General features: G+C 39.0%; 1 protein-coding gene across 6 annotated transcripts in view; it reads right to left on the bottom strand.

Annotated features, from left to right (window-relative positions):
• The window catches only part of FBXW11 (F-box and WD repeat domain containing 11), a 133,906-nt gene that overhangs the window by 26,248 nt on the left and 86,586 nt on the right, over positions 1-21,072 (bottom strand). For 5 of the 6 annotated variants that reach the window (XM_060094950.1, XM_060094949.1, XM_060094948.1 and 2 more), the window contains 4 exons: positions 20,129-20,191; positions 16,228-16,453; positions 6,544-6,730; positions 5,583-5,673 (listed from right to left, as the gene is read on the bottom strand). In XM_060094950.1, the coding sequence (XP_059950933.1) occupies positions 5,583-5,673; positions 6,544-6,730; positions 16,228-16,453; positions 20,129-20,191 (567 nt within the window). The remainder of the gene's footprint in view (positions 1-5,582; positions 5,674-6,543; positions 6,731-16,227; positions 16,454-20,128; positions 20,192-21,072) is intronic. The other variant, XM_060094953.1, reaches the window with a different exon arrangement.

Below are 21,072 nucleotides of genomic sequence, written 5' to 3'. Positions count from 1 at the left end.
CAGGCTACACCCTGGGGGCCCAGAAGGTTGCTGCTAAGTGTGACTCCACATAAACCCAAAGTATTACAAAGACGAATACATAACCTGTCTTATCAATATATATGGTGTTATTTTCAAAATTCATATCGTCGTTCTTAGTTTTAAAACATACACAATTGCTTAAAAATATTATTGAATCAGTAAGCAGCTTTGCTACTCTGTATAATATTTCAATGAATAGAAAAAGTACATTTATTTATTATCACGTGGGAGCTTGAAAAAAATTTTTTTAACTTTCGTATGGGAATCCCCATACCAAAAAGAATTTCCTACATGCTCTCCCACTACTCTAAAATGTGTTTGAGAACCAAGAGACTTGGTTATAATCTATTACTGTACCTAAAGCCCTGAGGACATAGCAGAGAGAAGCTGGGTAAGGCAACACGATTCGCCTGTGATACACCCATTCCCTAAGATGTCTGGACAGAGAACACTACCCAACATAGAAGGCCAAGCCATACCCTCTATCTCCAACCCTCAAACAAGAGTCAGAGGCCAGGACCTCTCAAAAGCTCTGCTAGATAACAGGCTTTCATTCTAAGTCAAGTAGAAGTTAGGAAATGGCTTAGCTTCTCAACACTTAGAACGAGCCTATTTTCTAAAATACATTTCTGAATTTTAAAAGAAAAAGGCTTACCAAATCATTTTTGATGGCTCATTTTAGGAAGTTCCCATCTAGGGCTGTTTTAAAAATTATTAGGTTCCTGAATCCCAAAACAAGTATAGTTTGTTTCAAAATGCCAGGAAAGGGACACTAAATGAGACCAGGGAGCTGACTACTTTGTTACACACCAACCCGGTGTAATTCCTAAGATTTTACTCTTCTCAATTCTCAAGGCCACCCACAAAAGAAAGCAACATTTCCTGCTGACTGTGCCTGCCCAAAATACTACCTACCACCATATTTGATGACCTCAACTGCTTTATATAAGCCAGGACTTTTCCAGAAAAACTAGACCTTTAAAAATGGAAGGCAGCCCATTGTAGTAGAGAATACCTAGGTCAATTAGCAGCTTTAGCAAATGACTTGGACTGTATGAGTTACAGTCTCCTCCTCTGTAAAAGATAATATATACTTTCTGAAATCTGTTGGAAGGATCAAATGAGATTACGTACATACAGTGCTTATCACAGTGCCTACAAACGGTAGCAGTGACGCTCTTTCTCATTTGTGGAGAACACTGACCAAAAGGAGTTGGCTGTGACCAGAAAACATCTCACCAAATTGCCGGGAACTGTTGTCTCAGTCTAGGCTGATCTTCAATGCTGATAGCCCTGAGCCCTCCCCAACCATGCCCAGGAAGGGGCTCAGCCTGCAAATGCAAGTCAACAATCATCTTAACTTCAACAGCAGGAATACAGGGCATACACAGGTGCACCTCTTTAATGATGCAGATACCTGCCATTTCACTTAGACATCATGTGGTGTGGCTACTGTAGAGGAATATTTCATGTTTTTGAGAACTTGTAAAATCCCCTTACCCTGTGCAAATTTTCAAAATACTGGGAAAGTAGCCATGATACACAGAGTATACAGCAGCATTTAAATTGGCAATAGAGTGAAAACAGATGTCTGAGTATGAAGGAATAACATTATTTTTAGAAGCCTAAACACAACTGGGTGGGTGGGCAAATTTCAGCATTTTCTGGTTAGGACAATGTTAATATCAAGTTTGCAAACCACAAAAAAGCTCCCCACTTTCCCTGAATAATATGTGGTTTATTATAAGGTGCGATACAACACACCATCATTTTACTAGTGGTCTGTTCCAAGGAGAGTGCTTCAAAGGCTTTAATCCAGTGATTAAAAAAAGGAAAAAGGCATATTACATGAAAGAGTTTGCCACTACTCTGAGATGGCAAAAGAGAAAAGTCCAAGTTCAGGACATCAGAACTCTGACTGCTTGAGTCTATTATAACAACTCCCATCTCTCTGTTGAGGGACATCTGAGGGCATGGTAGGGCAAAAAGAGCACGGACTTTGGACTAAGAGTCTCAGTTTTGACAATTTGAGGACTAAATTAAATTACTGTGGCAAAGTACCTAACAGTAATCTCATCATTAATAATAATGAGGATGATGATGATAATAACAACTAAGACTCTAGATAGCAAAGGAAATATGGCCGCTTCTTTTAGGACTGTGCCTCAGGTTTTCCAGGAATTCCTTCTCAATTCAGAGGCACTCTAAACTCTCTCTCTCCCACCCTACCCCCTCTTCTCTCTCCCCCTGTGTGTGTATGTGTGTGTGTAGGGCAAGAGTACCCATGAGAGATGAACCTTTGCAGAGAACTAAGAATTCTTATTCTCTTCAGACTTCATTGCTCACATTCTCATTTCCTGAATAACAGGGGTTGGCCACACTAAGCCAGGTTCCCTACTTTTTTCTTAAAAATTAGCCAATTTCTGTTGGGTCAATGTGCAAGGGCAAGGTCATCTGCTTGTCAGAGCCAAATATGGGAATGGACAGATGACAGGAGCCAGCACATGAACTGGAGTTGTCAAGGTAGAGCAAGAAGGATAGAAAGCAAAAGGTGCTGTGAACTGGCAACCCTGCAAAGCATATGGGAAAAAACACAAGAGACTCCAAGGCTGTGTATGGGCAACCAGGGAGGGGGACAAAAACATCCACTTGATGTTCAGCGTGTAATTTATCTTTTGGCAATAGGCTTAAAACCCTCTAAAGCACTACCTTTGCCATAACTGGACTAAAACAAGGCCAACTAATCTTATCTTACCTCGTACGCTTTTTTCAACTAAGAGTAAAGGACACTGAGTTTTCATGCAATTGGACAAAGATGAGACGATCACCTTGAAAAGTCTGTAGGCATTTAACAACATACCTCTTTCTCCTTCTCTTCTGGAATTTTCTACTTTGAAAATGACAAACAACAACACTAAGCCTAGAGCTGGCCAGACCTCAGTTAAAATCCCTTCTCTTCTACTTAACTATGTAGGAAGTTCTAAAATTCCTCTTAGTCTCAGATTCCCCTCCTTACAGATGAGGATGACAGGTAGCTTGTTGTAAGAATTAAATGCAATTAATAATCTATGTAAGTCACACAACATGGTTCATGAGTATACTGTGAGGGCTCAAAAGAGGGTACTTGTGATTATTATAGTCTGCTTGTGAGGGTTTTGTACCAGGCACATGGGTAACAGCCAAGCCTGTGAGTCTCTCATTTGTTTGACCCATGGATCACTGACACAGCTCTCTGCTTTGTGTGTCTACCCAGGACAGAATAAAACACACTCACAAAACAGAGGTAAAGAACTCTATTTAAGAACTCTATTTTGGGGCCTCCCTGGTGGCGCAGTGGTTAAGAGTCCGCCTGCCGATGCAGGGGATACGGGTTCGTGCCCCGGTCTGGGAGGATCCCATATGCCGCGGAGCGGCTGGGCCCGTGAGCCATGGCCGCTGGGCCTGCGCGTCCGGAGCCTGTGCTCCGCAACGGGAGAGGCCACAACAGTGAGAGGCCCGCATACCGAAAAAAAAAAAAAAAAAAAAAAAGAACTCTATTTTGATGAAGTACCAGTGATCTATAGCACACAAAAAGTTGCATTAAGTGCAGAAGAATATAAGGATGAACACAGACTCAACTACTGACTGGTTGTATGATCATGGGCAAGCTATTTAACCTGGGTGAGCCTCAGGTTCCTCAATTTTAAATATGGACAGGGCCTACCTTTCAAGTATTGTCCAGAGTGTTAAATGAGAAAATGCATTATAAAATGCTGAAAGTATCTAGGACAAGGAAACACTCTATACGTGGTACATTATTTTTATTATTATTACTATGAGTGAAAGTACTAAAGTATAAAACATCATCCCTTAAACTAAGAGATCTAGCCCACAAAAATCTGGAGGAGACTCTTGTGGCCAACCAGTGGGTTTTCCTAAACCACACTTTAAGAACCACTGGGTAGACCACCATGATATAGAGGTTTTGTGTCAAAAAGGGTTTTCCCCCATAGCTCTATTTTCCCTCACATCTGCCTCCTCCTAACTTTAAAATATTATTTCAGCCTGAGGAAATGGTTATGTTAGGTGGTGTCACATACTGTCATGCCATAGAAAACTGAGTTCATACTGTCGATTATAACAGTACTAATGGGAATTAAATAAAATAATATATGTCACCAAATCTTCAACCTGATCAAAGTTCTTCCAGAGTTCCTATTTATTAATGATTGACCTTACACATCATCCTTCTTATAATAAAGGACTTGCTGAAATTATTCAAGGAAATGTGGAGATGCTTTATAAAGAATAGTTGGGAGGAAAAAAGTAACAAGTAATAGTTTCTAAGATCTATGCATAAGCAGTGTCAGAGTAAAACTACATGGGGTAAAAGACAATCCCTCTAACCTGAAACACACATACAGCAACCTAAGGTTCAAGTTAACACTATGTTTCAGCTACTAAAACTGTAGGAGCAATTTATTCTAAGTTTTGAATTGCCAAGGGATCAATTAATTCCTAAACTTTAGGATTTGTATGGCAGAAGTTTTAAGTCATTGAACCTACCCTAAAAGGTTACTTTATAGCTCATTTTAGGGAACAGAATATTCAAGACAATGGCTTGCATTTGAAATAATGATATTCCAGTCATATTCAGATTTACTGTTAACAAAGCAATTCCATTAGTTCACATCTGCCTTAAAAAGAAGGCAGTGGGGAGGGGCCTCCAAAAAAAGCACTTGTTTCTCCATTAATGAATTTTGGTGCAATAACTTTTATGTCTATCACCTGGGGGTGAGGATTACTTCATGTTTGGGAAACTGAGTATAACTTTATGGGTGATACAGCACTGCCTAGCAAAGGCTGAACTTTTTTGCCAAGGAGGAAATAGTGAAGTAACCAAGACCTGCCAAGAACACATGTGAAAGAGTTAATCAGAAATGCCTGTGCATGTCTTTCTTGGTTCAAGGAAAAGGGCTAAATAATAAAACTGAACTAATTAGAACACATGAACAATATCAAACATCTCCAATGTTTCTCATCAAGTTCACAGAGTTTTACTGGTCTGGGGAAGTTACACTCAAATCCAAAATGGTCCACGAGCATAATTTGCTCTATAAAAGCCACTTAACTATTGCTTAGAATCATATTTGAGTCCTTTTAATGAAAAAGTATGGGAAATTTACAGAGGAAACTGAGACTGTGCCTTCTCTAGTTCTCTAGAGATGGCTCAAAAAATGTAAAACTATGCTTATCTGAAAAATTGGGCCTTGGATTTAGGAAATTTCATCAAATTAAAATAAAAAGTTAATTTTGGATTAAGGTTTTAATTTAACCGGTAGCCTTGCAGAAGCATTTCATGTTTTAGAAAAGTTAGATTATTTTTTACAAAAAGGCACTATCTACTCTGAAGGATAGCTGCAGGTTACACATTGATTGTGACATATTTGCTCTAAGACTTCAACTTAAAAAAAAAAAACAGTTCTATGATTTTAGAACTAGACAACTAAGAACACTAAGACAACAAAAAAGTTGAGAACAAGACACAAACAGTCCATAAAACAGATAAATAATAAAATTACCTCTATATCCTGGATAATCTTTGGGTATAATGACCTATAAAATGAATTGGGAGGGCCATCTGTTGGTCTGTTTTTAAACAGGTACTGATCCCTGGCAAATAAAAACAAACAGATGTTACATTTCTGCACATAAAAGGGTAAATTTTATTTAAACATGGTGCTTACAAAGATGTATCTTTCAAGTCTTTTGACTTGCATTGAGCTTTAACAGTTCAAAAGCAGGATTTCTGACAATTAAATGTACATGTTAGGCACAAGTTTACTTCAACTTACAGTTCTTTAGCATGATCCTAACCTTTTATTTTCTGAATACGCAACACAATAATCTAGCCTTTCATTCTACAGTTCGATAAAAAGTGTTAATGTAGCTTTGTGAAAAAGCTAACTGAGTACATAACAAACTTTTTCCCATAAAGAAAGCACAGCCCTAACCACCACTCACACCACCACCTATCTGTCCTAGCTGTGGCATTCTCTTTCTCTGTGCTGTCAGGGTACTGACATGTACGAGCTATAAAGCTGTATTTCAGATAACAGGTTGTCTCTGAAAAATCCTGCCTGCTGTACCTTCCATCTTCAACCAGGATCAATATCTAATAGCAAAATGGCATTATTTGACTTTCTCATATTTTCCTTTTTCTTATCTATCTTTTGGTAATGGTGTCATCACCTAAGGAAAATGTGAAAGGAGAAGCATAAACACATAGCTTTGAAAAGCCAAACTGCTCAAACTGTACAATACATCTTAACAGTTAATAAATATAAATGAAATATGCATTTCAGAAGGGGTTATTCTAACAGCTTTAACTTTTCCCCCCCCCAACTCTTGACTACTCATCTTTTCCCACTTGTTTAAAATAGGCCAACATATTTGGCAAGTATAATTGCATTTTTTAGTAATCAAACTGACCCTAGGTCAAATAAACTTTCTTTCAAGGGAACAACCAACCTAAATACTTACCACCCTCTTCTTTCTGAAAGTCCCTTCCATAGAGGGTCAGTGCGCACCATTCGTTCAATCAACTTCTTCCAAAGCATTCCTTCGGAGATCACTCGCTGCCATTCCTTACATACCAGCTCTGCTGCACACAGAGACCTGGCATCCAGGTAGGAAAGAATGTTTTCTGCTATGTGATCTAAACCTTGCTCTACAAAATAGAAAAGGCAATGAAGGAATAGGAAGGGAGATGGAAATGTACCAGTTACCATTTCCTTAAAGATAAGAGGAATAAAGAAATCCTGAACCGGGAAACATACCTGAGTAATATCAAAAGTTCTTCAGATATACAAGTGCACGAGTACATAAACATATACACTTCTTTTTGGTTCTGAATTTTTAAGATAAAACAATTGATGGCACCAGTTCCTGTGTGTAAAAGCCAACCCTGGACAGTTCTATATTTGTCAGATATTATAATAAATGATTTCTTTTCATTTTCTTTTACGTAACTCTATGGGGTAACGACACCCCAAATTTTACAGATGAGGCAGAAAGAGGTAAAGGATTCAAGGTTTTACAATTATAGGGTAGTGAAGCCAAGACTGGACTCCGATCTCTTGCTCCAAAGTCTGCATTCTTTCCCCTCTGATTTACTGTTTCTCATAACAAATCATCCTGTTAATACATGACCTATGTGAATCCCTTGGGGCTAAGGAGACCAAAAAGGTGAGAAACACTGACTTATCTGAAAAAGTTTATGAAAAGTTAAATGACAATCCAAGAATTAAGTCAGGTGCACTAAGACGTATTTTTGTCAATCACTTCTCCATCTCCTTATGGAGGTAAAATCCTCAAAACCATGAACCACATGCCTAAAAGTTCTAGAACCTTAAGACGTTTATCCTACACAATGCAAGTATCCTCTCAAAGACAACCAAGATTCAGCCTTTGCCTGACATTCACAAAGGTAAGAAGATCACTATGGTCAATGCTGTTGCCACCTGTACACTCCCATCCTGTGGTTCTGGGCATGTCCTCTGCAACTACAAGAAATAAAGCTCATCCCCAGGCCTCCTCTGTGTTGGGGTGGGAACACTAAACACACAGTCGGAAAAGTCCAATTTCAAGTCTAGGTTCACCACCTAGAACTTCTATGACATGAAACAAATACTTAAACAATACTGAAACATCCCTGCCCCTTGGTTTTTTACCAAATAACATGGTAATGGCCAGTGTAACAACTGTCCTTTCTCACACTACCTGTATGAATCAAAAAAGTTTTACAGAAAGGTTTTTTTTAATTTTTAAAATTAAATTAAATTTTTTTTATTAGTTTCTGCTTTATAACAAAGTGAATCAGCCATACATATACATATGTTCCCATATCCCTTCCCTCTTGTGTCTCCCTCCCTCCCACCCTCCCTATCCCACCCCTCCAGGCGGTCACAAAGCACCGAGCTGATCTCCCTGTGCTATGCGGTTGCTTCCCACTATCTACCTTACGTTTGGTAGTGTATATATGTCCATGCCTCTCTCTCGCTTTGTCACAGCTTACCCTTCCCCCTCCCATATCCTCAAGTCCATTCTCAAGTAGGTCTGTGTCTTTATTCCTGTTTTACCCCTAGGTTCTTCATGACATTTTTTTTTTCTTAAAGTACAGAAAGATTTTAAAGACAACAAAGTACCATTCGGGGTTATTATTTGTTCTCTTTTTCAAGATAAATAGAAGGAGTATAGTCATACTAACTTGGCAGGGTATAGGTAAATTGTTAAATTTTCAGAACCTCAATTTCCTCATCTGTATAAAACAGGGATAATAATCTCTGCCTTATTTTGAAAATATCACAATGAGATGATGCATAAAAAATGCTTTACAAACTAAGGTTTTCTCCAACTCTAAGAATGACTATTTACACTGTTGATTATGGTTTACAGGCCCTTCATATACTACTTCTACTCTATAGTAGGTCTAATACCCAAGTTATGATCTGATAATGAAGACTAACTACACTGGGACCACTATCTTTTCTTGCACGTCATTATATTAAGAGTTAAGGCCGTCAAAGATTATACTGCCTTCATCTAACAGTCATATCACAGTAGACTCCTAAGATGGTAGTAAGCTGAATTAAAATCTTAGGCCCTTCCCCCTGAAACATCTATTAAAACAATTCCCCCTAATTTCTGTATTTGTATCGGTAGTTTAGAAGGGGAGGGCAGCTCACACGGAAGTCTACAGTTATTCTCTCTATAATTCACCTCCAAAGCTTTATCTGACCCTTCCATTTCAGTCTCTACAATTCTGATTCTGTCACACAGAAAAGTGGATATTCCACACCTGATCTGCATGGTGGGCAAATGCAGTAAGTCTTTACCCCAAGTTGCTGGCAAACATGTTAAATGGGTCAGAACCAAGGACAGCACCCGTGATTCTATATTTCCCTTCAAGCTATCATACACCCATTCATTAAATACTCACAAGGTACCAACACTGAGCTGCCAGTTCTAAATCATCTGGATTTTATACTTACTATTATCCAGCCCATATCTCTCTGTTCAGTCCTCAAGGATATTTGGAGAAACTGTGCCCCATGAAGACACTGTCATCTTTATTTATACCATGTTTCTGACTTGCTAGTCTCATAACTTTATCCAAAAAGGAAATCAAGTGTATTTGGTATGGTTACTCTCCATGTTCCCTTGCTGGTGCTTACTACATAAAGTTGGTATTGCAATTTTTTGTTTACAAGTTGGCACTAGCTGCTTTGTGTCACTTTTAAACATATATAACCTATGTTGATTATAGAAAAACTATAAAATGCATATAAGCAAATACCTTTAAATTCCTAAACCCCACCTCTCAGAGATAATGGCTTTTAACATTCTGTATACTATATCTTTCTAGGATTACACAACCCTACATAATCTTTTCAACAGCTAATTAACTTTTGATAATCTATTTGAGAATTAGGCTAGAATGGAACATCAAATTCAATAGCCAATAGCTCCCAAATACACCTTCTCCAGTTCTCCCATTCTTAAGACCAGGAAATCTGCTCATCAATCATCTCTGGGTACTATCATGCAGGACTACCAAACACAGTTGTACAAGCTGCACAACTGTACCCAGGAGCTCTACCTACTGGTTTTCAATTACTTCTCAATGTTCCACAATTCTGAAAATCACAGCCTTAGGTTCTGTCACTATCCAGGCACACATTTTTAGGTGTACTTGTTACAGGAGCTATGTTAAAGACATCTTCATATCTTTCTTGGACTACAATTATCCTGTCCTTTCTGGTTTTAAAACCATTATTCTTAGTGGGGAAAGAAAAAAGGATAAGCTAAATGAGGAGTGAAAATATGCTGTTTCTTTCTATTACCACTACACCATCTACTCCAAGTACACTGTCCCTTCATTCTACATGCTCTTGCTCCAAACAGTTGATAATTTTATTTGTTTTTAACTCTCCCAAATTCCTTAACCATTTTGGACAATTTCACATTAGTTGGGGCTTGGCCTTCTTGATACCATTCTCAAAGGTTCAGGCTACCTTTTTGTGTATATCCATGCCCCTTTCTTCCATCTTCTGTCCAAGTGTATTTAAAATCAGGGAAATTCATGGATAATCACATGGGGTTCTAATTGTGCCTATCCACTGATAGGATTAGCAAATTATTAATCAGAACTTTAAATTTCAGAATCTGTCTTTAATCATATTTTCTTTTACAGTCTCTGGCCATGGCCTAATAAACTTAGCTCTTCTCTGAATTCTTCTAATTCTGGGGTACTTATCTGACTATCTTCTAGTTCCTACACTTAATATGAGAACACAGTCACTTTCCAAGGTTTATGTTAATTCTAATCACTAACCAAATCCTCCTAATTGGTTATAAACACACCCCTAGCCAATTCCCCTCTCAAACCCTCTGCTGAGAGAGGAAATGAACAGACAAGAACACATTATATAGCTGTCTTTTCAGGCCTCAATGGCTGCCACATCCCCATGGTCTATATATGAACTGGGAAAGCTGCATCCAAATCCTCCACCTGGCTGGGTAGTCTATGAGCTGGTTCTCAGAAGCCTGTGTGGTTATATCACTTAGGGTTACTGATTTGAGAAATAACAGCAGCAGAAACAGCTTCCTAAATATTCTCTGATCCACTGAATCAGAATCTCTAGATGGTGGGGACCAGAAATCTATATTCTTAAGAATTACTACCAGATAATTCTGACATGCTGGGAACTACTGCTTCATAGCAATAATATCCCTTTTAGACCTCACTGATTTCCCGCCACCTCAATATCTCACACCACTGGGCTATCCATGAGATTCTGCATAAAGAAGCTCATTATTAGACACATACTTCCTACTCTTTCAAATGCCACTGGTCCAATTCGGCAACATCTCAGTGAAATCTATGAGATTTGACTTATTTCATTTTGTTAATACTTTAAATTCACTTCATCCTTCTAGGGGGCAGCATGTTTTAGTTTCTCGGATAATGCACTGGCTATAGAGCCATATAATCTGGGTTGAAGCAAATCAGTTTTCCTTTTTGGATGTCAGTCTGCCATAAAATAGGAATGATATTAAATGCCTAAGAAGGATCATCTCGTATAATCTGCATGATAAAACCCTCTGAGATAGGCTATAAATAGCCTCATTTTATAGAGAAGGAACTTCTTAACCTTGTTGGAAAGGTTAATAAGAGGTGGTAATTCAGGAGCCAGATACAAAGCAGGTACTCGATAAATGTCAGTCTCTCTTCTTCCCTCTTCCAGAAATTGCTTTAGCTGATATCACTGGTCAAGGAAGCTAAGCAGTATTCCCCTTCATTGTTACTTTCTGCAGAGAAAATTTGACACACCTCCCCTAGCAAATCGCTAATTCCTCACTAATAGCTTGGAGTAAGTCTCATACCCCTTAAATATTTAAAGAAGACTAGGAATCACACAACCTCTATTTTGGGCACCTTGGAGTAGCTAGCCCCAGGAGCCATGGAGACCTTGTAACTTTCTGATTTCAAGACTATTCAGAACACAGAGGTTACTGAATAAGGGGGTCCATTTGCCTGAGCTAGAAAGTGCTCTGAAGGTGTTAAAGCTAAGCATTTTCTTAAGTATCAATGTCTGGCTCTCATTTACTCTATGGTGCTGAGACGCCCCCATCTCCTGCCACCCCCCTTCCCAAGGCAATAAGAGGACACATTATGGCCTCAGAAAATGAGTCCAGAATACCGCACACACAGTGCTGAAGAAGTGCTGCTGTTGCTAATTATAGGCACCAGATGAAGGTCTGGAAATTTTTCAATAATAAATTAAAACAATTAAAAGGCAAAATTTTCAAAGCTCAATATGTAAATAACATTGTACCAAAATGAAACTCAAATGTGTAATGTCAGTTCAATGCCCTTGACTATAGCCAGTTTTAAGACAGATGCTTAGATCATACAATTACAGAAACTTTTATTGTTTTAGAAACACATTTCAAAGAGCAGCTGCAAAGAAATTTCCTTCCCCACCCACCCCTGCCGTCCCTTCCCCCTCCCTAGTCACAGATCTAGTTGTAAAATCTGAAGTTAGAAACTTTCTTTCCTGACAGCAAAAGTCTGTCAGTGGATGCCTTTAACTTGGAATATACTGACCTAAGGATTCAGACACAAATGCTCAGGTCACGAAGTCCAACATTTTGTTATGCCAACAAAGTGGCACACACACCTACCTAAATGATGTCAGGATGAATCAATTCGGAAATCAGTGGGTGAATAATTAAAACTTCCCGGCAATAAATCGTACTGCAGGTGCTTCCTGCCTCTCTGGGCTTTTTTTTTTTTTTAACTGACATCCTCAGAATACCCACCAGATGCTAGGCATATTATATACAATGTCTTTAATCTTCACAATATCCTATAAAGTATTATTATCATTCCCACACAGATAAGGAAACTGAGGCTACAAAAAGTGAGCTCACATAACCATTAGGTGCAGGGGCTGGGATTCAAATGGAGGGGCTGTCAAATCCAACACCCATCATCTTTCCACTCTGTCACGCTGGATCTCTGGCCCTGCATCCAGCCTAAAGCCTACACTCTGGTTCTTCCACATCGCCCAAGACCTCTGATCTAATCTCTGTCACATTCACAGTCCATAATGGTTTATCATCCTTACTTGAGGATGAGACAAAAGAATAAACCATGGCCAGGAAGGTAAGTGTTTTTAAAATTCTTAATTGCTTAGACACCTCACCAAACAGATCGCCAATGCTTATCGTCCTTCTTGAAGTACAATCTGTCTCTACTTCAAATGGTATAAATTTTCCCTTTAACAACAGTTCTTACAAACCACAAACTTAGCCTGCAGAAATTGACATTGCAGACTAAACATTTACCATGATTTTTAGAAAAGCATATCATAATTATCACTTTTTCCACTGAACCAAAAGGAGCCAGAGACCACAAACATTTTCCATTTTCCCTATACTGACAGGTACGATATTCACAGTAAGCATTAAAAAGTCAAAACTACAGACCGTTTTTATAGAATTAATGGTTTTCACAATCAAAAGAAGTCTTAAGTAGACTGTCAATTTCAACAAAGTAAAAATTCAAACTAAGGATCATCTACAGTAAAAGCTAAACACCAAAGCAGGATAATGATTAGTAAGTTGTTCCACACATTATTAAATCTAAGTATGAACAAACACATGGACCTGTTTCTCCCCTAATGCTCTTAAGGCGAGATCTGTGCTAAGGAACTAATGCCAGATTTAATCCAAGTCTACTAGACACTAACTAACACAATCAACTTGGCCAGCTTGTCCCCAGCTATTAGATTCATATGTATGATATATACTGACATATGTATATATGTTCAGATCAAATCCTGTTAAAACAAATAGCATTTTAACAAAAATATTTCCATGTCCCAGCCAATGGTCCGTTCATTTCATGTAATACTCGATACCACAAAATTCCACTTTAACAGAGATATGGACAATGCCTTAAAATTCGCTGTAATGAAAACTGAATTGTGTGCAATTATACTAACCATATTTATATACATAACACATGTTCATCTGTTCTGTCTCTTCTCCAATTCTGTACACTCCCCAAGAGAAGGGGCTGCCTCTGAACTATACTCTGCAAATCAAGAGAACTACAACAGTGCCACCTCGTGGATATTCTGTAAATATAAGTTGAGTTCCCTGGTGCTCTAAAATGTTTGAGAGGCAAAAAATAAAAATAAACCAAAACAACAGAAAGCAAACAGAATGGATTTGCCTCAAAAAATGGGAGCATAGCTTCATTTATTTAGAAGCACTTAAGAGGAACAAGTATAATTGTCAACTTTAAAAACTACCCTGTCTCTTCTTGGTGTGAAATGTAGCATGAGTCAGTAGAAAGTCTTGGATGAGGGGGGTTCTGAGTTCTGGGCTGCACATACAGAGGAGCTGCAGCACATGTGCACTCATCTTACTCTAATTCACCTAATAATTCTCTCTCATGCAATTAGAAGCATAGCTCTTCTCTCCCACTCTCTCTCTCTTATAATTTAATTAAAAGTAAATGTTACTGAATTGGGGTGTAAACCATGTATACTTGAGGCCCGTTTAAGGCACTGTCCAGAGTAATCTTAACTGGAAGTGATTTCAGTTTTTGTACTAGCTTTTGCACCAACCCCCACCATCACCTGCAAAATCACAATAACCAAGATGTATGATCTTAGGCATTTCACCCAATTCTTTGATCCTTGGCTTCATAATCTACCCAATGAGAAACAGCACTAGGTGACGGCTAAGATCCCTTCCAGCAATTAAATACTATGATTCTAGAAAAAGAGGGTTCATGTTTTGCTTTTCTAGAAATACTAATTCAAGAATTGAAAATAATGCTACATTTCAGCATAAAAAGAACAGTAGGGTCAAAATTTTCTAAGCTAACTCTCAAATATCCTTAAAACACTCCCCTTGTAGAAAGTAAACTTACAAGTTCTAGAAGAGGGATTAGGAATCAGAGGCTGGCATGTCACTTTGCAGCCCCAGGTTTCAGGCCTTAGGCATAAGCCCAGGTCCTGTCTACTGTGGAAATACTTAGACTATGGAGTCGTGATACACTGTAAATCACAGACAGGCTAAGAGAGAAGCTGCTCTTTGAGAAGCCATCCAGAAGCTCTGAAAAAAGGGTAGGGCTGGTGGCAATGCTACTGGTTTATCCCTGGCTATTTCTAGGCATACCCTGGCATGGCAGCTGTAACCTCCAGGTTACCATGACCACATTAAAGGAGAATGTTCTGGCCAGCAGTCTCACATTCTCTTCAAGAGTGAAATCTCTCTATCTTACCTAGACAAACTTAAAATAAAAAATTTAAAAAAGAACACAGAGAGAAAAGAATTAACGAGTGACCAAAAATCAAAAAGGGGGACTTCCCTGGTGGCGCAGTGGTTAAGAATCCGCCTGCCAGTGCAGGGGACACAGGTTCAATCCCTGGTCTGGGAAGATCCCACATGCCATGGAGAAACTAAGCCCGTGTGCCACAATTACTGAGCCTGCACTCTAGAGCCCGCGAGCCACAACTGCTGAGCTCACGTGCCACAACTACTGAAGCCCACGTGCCTAGAGCCTGTGCTCCGCAACAAGAGAAGCCACCGCAATGAGAAGCCCGTGCACCGCAATGAAGAGTAGCTCCTGCTCACCGCAACTAGAGAAAGCCCGCGCGCAGCAACGAAGACCCAAAGCAGCCAAAAATAAATAAATAGATAACTTAAAAAAAAACCCAAAAAACAAAGGGGGATGAACAGGCAGAGCACAGCGGGTTTTTAGAGCAGTGAAACTGTTCTGTGTGACACTATAATGGTAGATACATGTCACTATACATTTGTCAAAAGCCACAGAATGTACAACACCAAGAGTGAAACTTGAAGTATGTACTTTGAGTGATAGTGATGTGTCAGTGTAGGTTCATGTATTGTAACAAATGTACCACTCTAGTGTAGGATGTTGATAGCAGGGAGGCTGTGCTGGGGGTTGTTGTGGGTGGGGGGGAGGATATGGAAACTGTACTTTCTGCCCAATTTTGCTGTGAACCTAAAACTGTTGTAAAAGTAGTCTTTTTTTTTTTTTTTAACCAAAGTAAACTTAACTGGGGGGTGAGGAGGGAGAGAGAGAGAAAGAGAAAAGGGAGAGAAGGACACACTCATGCAGGGGTAGAATAGTGAGGGAGAGGATGCAGAAATAAGTTTTAAGAAATGTAATAAGACATGCTATCAATTTCCCCAATACTTTTCTGCCATTCGCTAAGTGTCACTTCAGATATAAATGAACGTCTTAAATTTGGGGACACTTCCCAAACACTGTAGGAAAAATTGTCCCGTATTAAAAAAAAAATACTTATAAAGGCAAAATGCAGATTCTATAGACACCACATCAAAATAAAAAGTACAGCATTAATTCACTAATGTAGCAATAGTACTGACCAATGATCAACACTATTAATCACAGAAACTGCCTATAGTTCCTAGATAGATGCTAAATTATAACTCCTCTTCAAGTACCACATATTAAAGTACAGCATGTGTCCCAAAGAAATGCTGTCTCACACTGTACTCATTCATTCATTTCACAAACACCTACTCGGGTCCGTCTAGGCTCTTGGGATGGGCATTCTTCCACTTCTCAGCTTTTTAAAAGACAAGCATGGTTACCTGGTAAAGCGGTAATAAAGTCCCGCTGCAACATGGGCTTCAGGTAAGAGTTAATATGTCCATGCTGGTAATGACACATTCGTGAAATAAGGTGTTCCACAAATTCCACTTGATCTGATTCAGACCACTGGTCAAAATATTTAATACACAAGTCTTTTTCTTTTTGATAGTTTCCTTCTGATGGCCTCTTTCTGGAGACGATCACTGATGATGTTCCATTACTTATCTATTTTAGAAAAACAAAAAAGTAATTAGTTTGACAAGGAAAATAAATCTTAAGAGCATATCATCAGAAACATTTTTTTGCCCTGTGTATTTATTCTTAAAATGCCAGTTTTACCCTAAAGCCAAACTCTATTAATTAATTAAGCCAAACTTTATTAATTAATTCAGGAAATAATTTAAAATGTATTCAGGGCCCATGTACTCGAATTAGTCACTAAAGTAATGATAAAGTTAGAGTTCTATCTAAAGCTAAATGGTGTCTTAAATCATCATTCTCCAATGCTTATTCCAAAACCGTGCTGTCATCAGTTAACTAATGTTGGAGAAGACCATCTTAGAAAAACTGCTCAACTTGGCAAAGTGGCAACTGATTGATTATTGATGGTTTGTTTTCCTTCCTCAAAGTTGGAAGGTAAAGCTATATTCACCTATGCAAATAGTTCTCACACTTGTGCATGCATCAGAATAACAAGAGCTTGTTAACACATAGACTGTCGGGCCCACCGAGGAGGTTCTGATCCTACAGGTCTGGAGTAGAGGCTGAGCACTTCCAACAAGTCCCCAGGTGATGCTGATGCTGCTGGTCTAGAGACTGCACTTCAGGGACCTCACTCTGAAAACCACTGGTCTATGTAACGGAGAAATCAGAGAGCAATTCAACCTAAAAAGCTTCATTTTACCTAACAGTTTCAATCTCCTCCGTATTATTTCCAGGGCTGCTAACTGCTGACGAAATCGTTTACAGACTTTCACTCTCTCTTTCAATCACCTACTCAGAAAGTGACCCAAGGTAAACCACATATGCCTGAAAAGTTCCTCATCTTATTTAGTTGGTTTATGGATATCCCACAGACTCCTATACTAATAGTTGCATCTCTCATCAAATCTACATGGTCCTTGCATAAAATCAGTATACTTTTTAAAAACTGAAACTAGGGCTTCCCTGGTGGTGCAGTGGTGGAGAATACGCCTGCCAATGCAGGGGACACGGGTTCAAGCCCTGGTCCGGGAAGATCCCACATGCCACGGAGCAACTAAGCCCATGCGCCACAACTACTGAGCCTGCGCTCTAGAGTCCGTGAGCCACAACTACTGAGCTCACACGCCTAGAGCCCGTGCTCCGCAACAGGAGAAGCCAACGCCATGAAAAGCCCGTGCACCGCAACAAAGAGTAGCCCCCACTCACCGCAACTAGAGAAAGCCCGCGCACAGCAATGAAGACCCAACACAGCCAAAAATAAATAAATAAAATAAAATTTTTTAAAAACCCTGAAACTACATACACTGCACCTGGACAACAATATCCAAAAAAATCTAAATCCCTAGACTGAAGCCACAACTGCTACTGATATTATGAGGCTCAGTAATTTCCCTGTTTACAAACAAAAGAACCTCAATACTTTCGTCAAACATTTGCCAAGCCATCTGTCCATCACTATTCTGAATGCCCCTTCATGTGTAACACTAGAAGGAATAACATATTAAGAGTATTTTGAAAACTGAAGAGTTGCATCACAAACATCCGTTAATTCCATTAGGAGCTTATTTCAGAAGTCTTACATGGGAAGAACCAAGAGCTTTTGTTATCAGTATATCCCCTAACTTAAAGTGAACTGAACCCATCCCAGAAAGAAGACATCCTTTGTAAATATCCAAAGGAGTCTTTGGCCTTCCTTGGTAAAATCTTAAAAAGCCTTCATATCTGAAGTGAGTTCTTATGTCGACATTTAGAGGTATAAACCTGGAAGGCATTAATCTCCCACCTCACTTATCTTACCACTTCCTTGTCTGAGAACGTTTTTTCCCTTATAATTTGAGTGAGGGAGAGCTCACTGACACCGGACACCACCAGGGGGCAGCATTGAACAGAGATTTTTGATGTTGCTTGTAGTAAAACATTCATATCAAACAGAACCAAAACATCAGCATTAAGAACAGATGAAGTAAAAATTCTTTGCTGTGGTGAATATCAGCTAGCATAAGGAGCACCTTTGCTACTTCTAAGCATAAGGATGTTTACCATAATGTTATAATAAAATTCAGAAAAAACTACCCAGTTACAGGCAACTGATTAAAGTGAATTATAATACATCTACACAAAGTACTACAATGCAGCCATTAGAATTAGGTTTATAAAGTAAGATTTTAATAACAAGAGAACATGTTTATGAAATAGTATTAGGGACAAAAGAATTTTATATAGCATATGATCACAATAATTTGTGTGAAGGGGAACACGCCAAGAAAAAGTAAAGAATATAAATGAAAATGTTAAAAGTGCCTAATCTTGAGAGAGAAAGCTACATATTTTTTCCTTCCCCTTTTCTTTCTATATTTTTTTCATAATAACTTGCCAAAATAATTGCTTTCGTAACAGGTTAAATATAATTATGGTAACAACTTGCATTTGTGTACTGCTTTATTGTTTATAAAATACTTTTATCTCACTTGATAAGCAAAAGGGTTATTATTTCATTTACAGAAGGGTTCCTAACCATCTAGCCTCCTTAGAGCATCGGCATACCATTAACTAGTTGACTGAAAGGCAGATGGAAAAAAAAAAAAAAAAAAAAAACCTGAAAGCTAAAGTGTTAAGAACCACTGTGAATTGAAAAGCAATAGTAAATTAAGAGAATCCTGTCGCAAAATACCAGACGTGGAGGGAACAGCAGTCAGTCTGCACATGTTCCCCCTAAAATAACAGTATGTGCCCAATTCTACAGCACATTTTCCATTTCTATTTCTAACCACCTGCTTGACCCAGAAAGATCTTCCTGGAATTGCACTGCTTTGTTTCTTTTCATCGTAAATTTGTTGGGGACACTTTATTCTTGCTAACTCCTTTGCTTCAAATCAAATGAACCCAGAGAACTTTTTTTTATCATTATTCTCTTCAGATTTAGATTTGTTTTGCTTTTAATTGTATCTTCATGAAGGGAAAAATTATGTGTACCATAATGGTCGATGAAAACACGAAATCATGAAACTTTATATGCTCTCCATCCCGCACCTTACAAAAAAACTGGAGGATTGGAAGGAAAACTGGAAAACTAAAATAGAGCTAGGAGAGAAGGAAACTGAACTCAAAAGGAAAAGGCAAACAAATAGGAAATGGGGGAGAAGGGTGACGGTTGGGAGAAAAGGTCAGTGCATACGCTGGTATGCGGCATGGTGCCATTCTGGTGACAAAGGACACCACCACTGTCCATCTTTGGCTTAGACAGTGGCCCCAGAGATGGAATATTTTGGGCTGCAGCCAACTTCAGAAACTTGGTGAGAATTCCTAAATTCTTTACTATTCATAATGACACTTCCCTAAGGAACAGAAGATAAATTAGGGTGGATTCTTTTTTTTTTTTCTTACGTGGACCATTTTAAAAGTCTTCATTGAATTAGTTACAATATTGCTTCTGTTTTATGTCTTGGGTTTTTGGCCCTGAGGCATGTGGGCTCTTAGTTCCCCGACCAGGGATCGAACCCCCACCCCCTGCATTGGAAAGTGAAGTCTTAACCACTGGACCACCAGGGAAGTCCCAGGGTGGATCCTGAAACTAGCAGAATTGCACAAAAGAAAACAGAAGTACTTGGCTCTTAGTTTCACTGAGGACAGGAGCTGAGGGAGCATCTTATCGACAGTAAGTCAATTGCTATCTTAGCTGTGCGCCGTCATTCCTACCTGCCAAAGAGTATTTTTCTTTGGGGACTCATCTTCATTTTGATCCTCCATAACTGAAGTGTTCTAAGGGGGGAAAAACAGGTTATTTGAATTATGCCGAGTTTTGCAAATCCTAAATAACTACACCAAAATATAGTTTTGAAAACCCAAACTGGAGTGTACCAACACCAACCCAAGAGCTGTTTGGCTTGTGGCTAACACATGCCATTTTGGGTCAACAAGGGTGTTTTCATCTTTGATCAATCATTAGTTAGTGGTTGGACAAAAGTAAGCATAAAGTCTTTATGAAGGTTGGGTGTACTTAGAAAACAGGCTAAATTATGGGAGTGGGGCTGAAGCTCTACCTCAACCATCTCTGTTATTCTTTTAACCTGAAGAAAGAAGGCCCTGAGACCCACTAAGTTCCTGATGATTGCACAAAACATTTACTAGAATGTCTGCTTCTCAGTAGCCCACCCCAGCCATCAGCAATTAGAAGTGACAAAGCCCTGGAAGCCCCCCTGCCTTTCTCTTTCCTCCCCTGATGGCCTTGTTTTTCTGGAATGGCTTTGCAATCTCCCCTAGCAAGCATGGTGGGTGCCCCAACCTTTTCCCTTAAGAGGAGGATGCTGTTAGCCAGCAACAATCTGGCTTGCCTTGGGAATGCATTAGCTTTTGATTTTTGTGTTTACTGCACAAAGAGGCACTGTGTATTCTTTCTGGTGACCTAGTCGCTCAATAGATGCCCATTAACTGGAGATTATACATGATTGGATTTTCCCTTTTGAAGCTCCTACCTAATAGCTAAATGGAAACTTAATGAGAAGGGGAAGTGGGAGAGTTGTGTTCTGAAAGGAATAACAACTCATTTATGGATAGCAGTCTCTCTAAGATTCCTTCCCAAACCTAAAATTCCAAGATTGGGGTATAAAATTTAAACTATAACATTTGTCCCGTAGTATTAG

The sequence above is a fragment of the Mesoplodon densirostris genome, chromosome 3 (assembly GCF_025265405.1).
Source record: "Mesoplodon densirostris isolate mMesDen1 chromosome 3, mMesDen1 primary haplotype, whole genome shotgun sequence".
Classification (NCBI taxonomy): domain Eukaryota; kingdom Metazoa; phylum Chordata; class Mammalia; order Artiodactyla; family Ziphiidae; genus Mesoplodon; species Mesoplodon densirostris.
The sequence above is the reverse complement of the archived record's forward strand: the minus strand, read 5'-3'. Positions and strand labels throughout refer to the sequence as shown.